The 9,262-nt window shown below is 41.5% G+C and overlaps 1 protein-coding gene across 2 annotated transcripts in view; it reads left to right on the top strand.

Annotated features, from left to right (window-relative positions):
• Positions 1-2,201, top strand: part of Anapc10 (anaphase promoting complex subunit 10) — a 45,707-nt gene extending 43,506 nt beyond the window's left edge. For both annotated transcript variants that reach the window (XM_034523161.2, XM_034523162.2), the window contains exon 5: positions 635-2,201. In XM_034523161.2, coding sequence (XP_034379052.1) covers positions 635-865 — 231 coding nt within the window. In that variant the 3' untranslated portion in view covers positions 866-2,201. The remainder of the gene's footprint in view (positions 1-634) is intronic.
• Positions 2,202-9,262: the final 7,061 nt, after the last annotated feature.

Raw genomic sequence — 9,262 nt, forward strand, 5'->3', positions numbered from 1 at the left:
GCACAGGGCATGGGATGAACATTGTTACATTGACCTTAGAACTAGGTTTCTGAGCTGGGCAGTGGCGGCGCACGCCTTTAATCCCAGCACTTGGGGGAGGCAGAGGCAGGTGGATTTCTGAGTTCAAGGCCAGCCTGGTCTACAGAGTGAGTTCCAGGACAGCCAGGGCTACACAGAGAAACCCTGTCTCGGAAAAAAAAAAAAAAAAAAAAGAACTAGGTTTCTGAAGATGTGTTAAACCAGCATCCTGCCTAAATATACTTCTATCATTGTATCATGTATCTATGCAAAGTAAAAGTTTCAGCATTCATGACTATAAAATCAAAATATCACTCAACTAAACAATATTGACAATGTTCTACATCTTTAACAAATTATAAAATTATATGTATACCAAAAATTATTTTAAAATCAATTTTTTATGATTTAGTATTAATAAATGCTTTATCTGTTTAATCTAAATGTTCAGGGTCATATAAAGGTTCATAAATTTTAAGAAACCATGGCCAAGTAAGGTGGTTAGTATTGTTATTATCTCAGTGAGCAGAATTTTAAGTATAATTTTTAGAATTCATTCATTATAAATGTATTACGAATAACTGAATAACATAACTGAATTTTTTTTTCTTGTCAGCAACTTGAATTGGTGGAACCAAGTGGCTGGATTCACGTTCCTTTAACTGACAATCATAAGAAGCCAACTCGCACATTCATGATACAGATTGCTGTTCTAGCCAATCACCAGAATGGAAGAGATACCCACATGAGACAAATTAAAATATACACGCCAGTAGAAGAGAGTTCCATTGGGAAATTCCCTAGATGCACAACCATCGATTTCATGATGTATCGTTCAATACGGTGACTTTAAAATGGACAGAAGTGAACAGACATTTGTTTTAGCCTAATATGGTGACTTTAAAATGGACAGAAGTGAACAGACATTTGTTTTATCCTATCATTGCATAGTATAGCAAGTATCTTTGGTGAAAAAGTATATTACTTTGCAATTTTACATACATTTAAAAATAATTTAGATAAATAAATAACTTTTAGGTCATGTCTGTTTTTTATATAATAAAGCTCATATATTTTGTGTTGCTAAAATGAATTTGAAGCCAATCTTTACTTTTTTTTATATTAAAAGAAAACTAGTTAAATTGAAATTTTCAAGATGTATATAATATTTTTTTTTACCAGTTACATTGTGGTTATTTCATATAATGGTTGTTGGATATTGGGAGCAAAACTCTTTTTCTAGTGTATATTTAATTTTCAATAGCATTGATGAAGTGGAAACTTAAAGGTCTTTGGAAAATTAGTTGTGTCGGATGGTGTTTTCCTGGGGCAGACACAGGTGAAAGACTAAGGAAGAGACGTGAAGGAACATATGGCTGAATCAGACACAGGTATGTTCTGCTAAAGCAAGCATGTGAAAGGACTTGTGATGAAGGATTCTTCTTCGCTGATGACAGCCATGTATTGGTCCGCCTTACATTGCATAGTTGAGCTGTAGTTGTTGGGACTCCCAACACCAAAACACTTGTGGTGGTGTGCTATGGCTTCTTGCTGATTCTGCGGGCTGATTGGCAGAGATCTGTCAGCTGAGACAGACTCAACTTGCTGAAGCAAGGCATGTGCTGAGGCAAAGACCCCTTGGAGGACACTTGATGATGTTTGGAAGGAGTATAAATAGGACTCAACAGACAGTGACGGAGGCTGAGCTAGGCTTGCTTATAGAGCTAGCTGTGCAAAGCTTGAGAGGCACAGGTGAGAACTTTTCCTGGTGTTCCTGTTGGCCGTGGTCCTTCCTGTTGACTTGTGCTGGGGCTGAGGCCTGGCTGTCTCTGCTAGGTAGTACCACTGCTGCTGATTTGTGTTTGCTGTCCTGACTCTTATCAAGCTGCTGCTGCTGACTCCTGTGAACTGAACTGCTGATTTCCTGACAACGCAGATGGGAATTGCTCCAAAGAACCACATCTTAAACAGGTCCGCTTCCCCTGTAACCTTTCCTTTCCATTCCCTCTGGTGGGTGAGAGGCTAGAAGGAAGGTTAAAGCCTTTAAGACTCTTCATTTTAAAAAGGTTCAAAAAAATTAAAGTTACACATTGATTAATATTTTTAGAGGAAATTAAATGTTTTTAATGTGAGTTTGTTTTTTATGTAGTATCAAAATAAACTGCACTAGATGTTTGTTATGATTCAGTCTGTTTCTGTCTTTTGGCGCATTCCTGTAATCTAGCCCTCTGGAGGCAGAGGCATGAAGATTTTGAGTTCAAGTCTATATAGGATAACCCTGTCTTAAAGAAACTGGGAGCTTTTTAGAAGGAGAGAAGCCAGTCTAATTTGGAGAATATAATTGTCTTAACCTTTCCTCTTCTGTGAGATATTTGTAACCCTAGGGTTTGTCTATATTTTGACAAAACCGTGTTAGAAATTGCCATTATAATTTGAAGTTTATCTCAGTCCATATAATACTTAGAAGAATTGCAATTTGTGTCTGACATTGTAACATCTTCCAAAGGTAATATTTCCTATGAGAATTTAAAAACAAGAGATAGCTTTTTTTTTTCTCTATAGAACTTGGCTTACAATGTTGACTAGTTCTTAACATTGTGCACTAGTTCTTAACATTGTGCCATGTGTCTGATTGGGGTGGAATCATTAGCTCCAAGACTCCCCCAAGACTTACTTTTGTCTTACAAAGGTTGTTCTTGCACTGTTGGTATATGTAAGGCTAAAACAAAAATGTCTACAGAATAACAATATGCTTGCTTTGCTTTATTCTGGTAGCAAGTACTGCCCACTTGATTACTACTAAAAATATAGCTTCACTTCCTCAGTCATCAAAAACTCTTTTATTTGAGTTCTAAGAAAAGTTTGTTTGTTTGTTAATTCTCTTGGAAGTAAAAAGCATGTTAGAGATCTAGTGTAGGGTAGGTAAAATTCTGTAGTCAAATTCAGTAGAGATGGGCACAGGATGCTGGGAAGAGTATAGGAGATCAAAGGAAGAAACACAGAGTGCTAAGGAGAAAAGAGGACCAAGGCAGTAAGAATGGAGGCAAGCAGCAGGCAAAGGGTTAGCAGCTTACAGGCAAGAAAGGCACCTTTAAGAAGTACAAAAGGCTGTTAGGAATAATGCCACTGCTTACTAATTGCTTTTTAAAAGTCTGCTTAGAAGGACTAAGCCTGCACATTATCCCACTAGTAGTTTGATAAGACCTTCCTAAGTTGAGAGGAACTGAAAAGAATGTCAAGAAGGCCTATGATTATTTATGTAGCCCAGGTTGACCCCAAATTTGTCATGTAGCTGAGGATGCCCTTGAACTGGTCCTTCTGCCCCTATCTCCCAAATGCTGGGATCACAGACATGTGATATTTTGCTCCACTTTATGTGGTGCTGGGGATGGAAACCAGGGATTCATGCCTGCTAGGCAGACATCCTGCCAATGCCATTTACCTAACTATCATACACTATCAGGCTGACCATCTTAACAGGCATTGGAAATATAGGCTGAGGACTATAGAAATAAGGTATTCCCTTAACATAATGATAGTTTGAAATACATATAGCTTTATATTGCTATAGCTTAATTATTAAAGCAGTTTTCTGCTCTCAGCTTTGTTCCTGCAAGCATCTGTTTGCAGTGATCAGTGGTCAGTGCAGAGGTCCATAACTGTCATTGTACTTAGAACAAGGGACTGTTGAGTGTGCTGCCCCAAATGGGATGTTGTCTGTGTCACCACTCCAAGGTTTAGGAAACGTCAGGGGAGATGGGCACTCACAGCAGCAGTGGCTACTTTCCCAAGACGGGGCCCATCAGCATTCCATCATAAGGCCCTGTCCTTCCCGGAGGAGCTTAGACAAATAAAGGTTGCAAAGGACCGTTCCAGAAAGTACCCCTCACATACGCTCATGCTGGCAACACTAGTCATGTGCATTGGATCACTGTAAATGACACAGAAGCAAGGGGACTTGAGGAAAGAAGCATTTGGTGGTATGAGGAATGAGAGGGACGCTGATCAAAGGGGCGACAGGTGGGGAGCAAAGGGAGAGAGTAAAGCTGTGAATGAATACGTTTAAAACTCTTGCCCTTTTTTAAGGAGTATGTGGGGGGGGGGGGCATGGACCGTGTCAGGAAACTTAGTAAGGTTGAGTGGGTTCAGAAACTCCAGCATTTCATAGCTAAGGATTACCATTTCATAGCTAAGAAGTAGGTGTTTCACCTACTCCTGACCAGGTTCCTGGCCCGGAACACATGACCACAACTCCCCACATAAAGAATGTGACCACAGGCCACATAACATAGAACATAAAGTTCTCCATGTTAATGAGGTATCTAGATGGGCCCCGAGGATTTAGTTAATGAGCTTCCTTTCCTGAAGTTCCTTCCTGTAAAAGGTATTTAATCTCTGGTCCACCCCGAGGAAATTGTATGCACCCATTTCCCACAAGGTACAGTGAATAAGCAGTATTGACAAGCAAGGACTGTCTCATCAAGAACCCCCATGGGGGAAGCCTTCAGAGCCGCTGCCCCTCTGCGCTGCCTGACCACTCACCGTCTGCGCTAAGCCGGAGTTCCCTATACCCCTGGCCCCAGCTTCATCACAGGCCCACAGGCCCCCTTTGTTTGTGACCCCATGTAGTTTCCAGTGGTGATTGGTCACCTAGGAATTAGGGAACCCCAGCTTTGGCCTTAGCCTGTGTCTTTTCTCACCCCAGCTAGGGTCCCCATATTAGGCTGTGTTCTCCCACCCCCTGAGCAGTGTGTCAGAGCTTCCCACAAGCCCAGCACCTACGGCAGAGTAGGGTAAAATTCATTCTAGCATCCCCATTTGTCTGCCCAATGGAGTTCCTGCAGTGAGGTGGGACACCGGTTAAACACAGATCTTGTGTGTGGTAAGTATGCTCTTGACCTCTGAGTTATAGACTCCAGTCTACACTTTTAAAAATACACATTTGTAATCCTAATACTTGGGAGCTGAGATGAGAATTATGAGCTTCAGGCCATCTTGTTGAAAAACCACAGCAAAAACTAAAATTTTCTGTTCAGGCTAGAGATGTACCTCAGTGATAGAACACTTGCCTGGCATGTACAGGGTTATGTGCATAAAGGTGTACATTGTACATTATATATTTAACAAAAAATATTTTAAAATATTTTATTTATTAATTTATATGAGTACACTGCAGCTGTCTTCAGACACACCAGAAGAGGGCATTTGATCCCATTACAGATGGTTGTGAGCCACCATGTAGGTGCTGGGAATTGAACTCAGGACCTCTGGAAGAGCAGTCAGTGCTCTAAACTGCTGAGCCATCTCTCCAGCCATTAACAAAATTTATATCTAGAATATGTATTTTTTTAAAAAAAATCCTTAAAACTCAACAGAAAGAAACAAATGTGATGAAAAACAAGCAAAAGATTTCATTGGCATTTACCAAGTGAAGCTGTGAGGAACCACTCTGTACCCATGTACTAAGATTTTCCTAAAGGAAGAAAGTGTGTATCTCGAAGATTCATGTGGGAATGCTCTTCGAAGAATGTGTGTGTCTCAAAGATTCATGCGGGCTGTTGAGTATCCAAAGGTGGAAAAGGGAGGCTGGGGTCCTTTGTTCGACCTAAGGCAGGCACAGTTTCCGTAAGTTTTCCCAGCCTTCCCTTTTGCAAAAAAATTTAAAAGGGGGGACCTGTGGGGAGCTGACAGAAGGCAGCTATCATCCTTGCAGCCATCTTGAGCCATATACCCTGATAAGAGACTTGTTTACAATAGCCTACAACAGCTGAGCACACTCTGATAACATCTTGTTTTAGATACCCAGGATTTTCCCTTGGGTGTGAGACTTAAAGGTGTGATTTAGAGCCAAGACTGAAAGGTGTGACTTAAAGGTGTAATTTAGAGATAAGACTTAAAGGTGTGGCTTAGAAGTGAGACATATAAAAGGTGAGAGGCAGACAGAAGAAATGATTAGACACTTGTACTTAGATTAGACTTAAAACTTGAGACTTAGGACAAGTAACTTGGAACTGGGAAAGAGACTAGCAACTTAGAAACTAGGATTAGACACTTGTACTTGGAAGAGTACTTGAGACTTGAGGCAGGTAACTTGGAACTAGGGACTTGGAGAGAAGAAGAGAGACTGAAGAATAAACGGGATTGAATCACACTCTGGTCTCCATTCTTTGCGTCTATCCTCACTCTCTCGCTTGCTGAACCCCGACCCTCAGACTGGAGCAGCTTGGGGCAGTGCGGGCTCTAACAATTTAGCCCCCAAGGCTTTTGGCAGTGTGGGTTCCAACACTGATAGAGTGGTCCCCGACATTTTGGCCCCCAACGTGGGGCAGAGCGATTCTCAACACTTGGCGCCCAACATGGGGCAGCAAGAACAAGAGACCCAGTGAGGGACGTTACTGGAAGAAGGATCTGCCGAAAATTCAGAAGTAAAAGGAAGGTGATCACCATGGGAATCTGCCACATTGAGAAAGTTAAGTCATGTTAATGAAAATGGGGCAAGAAATAAGTCAGCCTGAACTCAACTCTCTGTTTTTATTTTGCTGTTTGCTGCTCATGTGTGTTAATTGTCTGCTTTTGTTTCATTGTTTGAATGCTATCTTTCATGTTCAAAATAAAAGGAATCATACTTATCTAAAATTAGAATCTAAAATACAATCAAAGGTTGATGACAATTTGTCAGAGCCAGACTGTGCTGACCTAGAGGAAGCGGCAGCTGAACATTATAACCCTGAATGGCCCTCTTCCAGAAGACCCCCTCCCTATGCGCCTTCACCTCCAAATGCTCCCCCAATGGAGATGGTGGTTATAGATCCCAGATGGGAGTTACAGGAAAAAAATATCTGTTCTTAAACAACAAATAGAGTTAGAAAAAGAGTATCAGGACTTAATTAATCAGCTACAAAAATTAAAGACAGAGAAGATATCTCGAGAGGTAAACTTCGAAAATCCCCTGGCTCCTTGCATTCCTCAACCAGGAGTCCAAAGGCAGCCCCTATCATCTAGCTTTAGATTAGCCACAGATCATCCAGAGAAGGGAGACACTGAGGCTTTCCCTGTATTCGAGACCAGAGACTATCAAGGGGTTGCTTGGAGACATCACACAGGGTTTAATTTTCAAATTATTAAGGAATTAAAAATGCAGTATTACAATATGGTGCCACTGCTCCCTTTACTCTTGCAATTTTAGAGTCTGCCGCAGAGGAGTGGCTGGCTCCTGGTGATTGGAATACATTAGTGAGAGCAGTTCTTAGTGGTGGTGACTATCTTATTTGGAAATCAGAGTATCATGAGAATTGTAAAGAAACAGGCAGGAGAAACATTCAGGCAGGCAATGGTTGGTCCTTTGATACCTTAGTAGAAGGGCAATTTGCTTCTAGTGATAACCAGATGCGATATGACCCAGGCTTATTTGCTCAAATTCAAAACTCAGCAATGAAGGCTTGGCGTAAACTCCCGGCCAAAGGGGACCCTAGTGTGTCCTTAACAGCAGTCAGACAGGGACCTGATGAATGATTTTTTGATTTTGTTCATCGATTAATGACAACAGCAGGGAGGATTTTTGGTAATGCAGAGGCAGGAGTAGATTATGTGAAACAACTTGCATATGAAAATGCCAATCCTGCCTGTCAAGTGGCCATTAGACCCTACAGGAAAAAGACCTTACGGGGTATGTCAGACTCTGTTCTGACATAGATCTCTCCTACCAACAGGGCTTAGCTATGGTGGCTGCCATGCAAGGACAATCAGTAAGAGATTTTTTTTTGTCAAGTAGAAACCAAAAGGCCTGTTTTAAATGTGGCAAGCCTCACTTTGCAAGAGATTGCAAGGCAGAAAATGAGTTAACCCAGAGACAGCCCAGAAAACAGCCTGGGCTCTGCCCACTTTGCAAATGTGGAAGGCATTGGGCTAGTGAATGTAAGTCCAAAAGAGACTCACAAGGAAACACCCTTTCCCATAATCAGGGAAACAGGAACAGGGCCCAGCTCCAGGCCCCGAACTAATGCAAGCCAAAACAGGCTTATGGAGCAGACAGTTTCTTACCAACACACAACAGTCCCTTTCAGAACTTAGTTGAGCAACACCAGGAAGTGCAGGACTAGACCCAGTTCTCCCAACCATATAGTATTAACCCCAGAAATGGGACCTTAGGCCTTCCCCACTGGAGTGTTTGGACTACTCAATCCAAATGTGTTTGGCCTTATAGTGGGAAGAAGCAGTATTACTATGCAGGGACTAAAAATTTTTCCTGGAGTTATAGACAATGATTATCAAGGTGAGATTAAGCTAATGGTACAGGCAATTCAGAATATAGTAACCATTCCTACAGGAAGGAGGATAGCTCAACTATTATTACTTTCATTGTTCCCCACTAAATCATGGTGAGGCCTCCCTTTTTAGGGGCAAGGGTCTTGAAGTGTTCTCTTACCCATCATTGACTATCTGGCTTAGAGTGTAAATTAGGGGTTAATCCTCGTTAGTCTTGATGACAGAGGTATTAGAATCCCCTACTTCTAGCCTGTAATAATGGACCTGTAAGGGTTTCATTTGAATAGCATCTATCTGTTGTCGTACAAAAGCCATCAGTTTGTTGAACAGCATGAACCTGAGAGACAAGAGACTTAGCAATGCCTGAATGGTTGGTATAAAAAGCAACACTCTTAAGGGCAACACACAGAAATACAGAACTGATCATAGCTTTGATCTTAACAAAACAAGTAAGGAAATCCCCATCCCTGCTCAGTCAATCTCAAACCCAAAAAACAACTATAGTAACTGTGGTAGTGGGTTTAAACAATGGACCCCACTAAATCATAAGTCAGGGAATCAAGAGTCCAATAGAGCCACCCTGGAGGTGTGGGTGGTGATGTCTCCTTCAGCACTGAGAACTTCCCAAGTCAGGTTTGCTCATTGATTTGTTCCAGTTTGAAGGCCTTCCTGTTTTCTGCAAAGAAAAACAAATACACTTCTCAGGGGGTCTACTACTCCCTGGATTTGCTATTGTTGTCTATCTGTTTAATCAGTCTCTCTGGCAACCAGTGTGTGACATCTGCCATTTGGGAATATATGCAAACAGAACCTCTTCCCCAAATAAGCACTGGATCTGGCCCATTCCAGGTTCCAGTTAATGGGTCTATCCAGAGGACTGTTGCAAAAAATTTTTTGGTACCAGAATGCCAGAATATATCTGCTGGGGACACTAAACAGCAAAACAAGATATGTGGGATAAACAAGTTGTTTATCAGAG

The sequence above is a fragment of the Arvicanthis niloticus genome, chromosome 18 (assembly GCF_011762505.2).
Source record: "Arvicanthis niloticus isolate mArvNil1 chromosome 18, mArvNil1.pat.X, whole genome shotgun sequence".
NCBI classification, from domain to species: Eukaryota; Metazoa; Chordata; class Mammalia; order Rodentia; family Muridae; genus Arvicanthis; species Arvicanthis niloticus.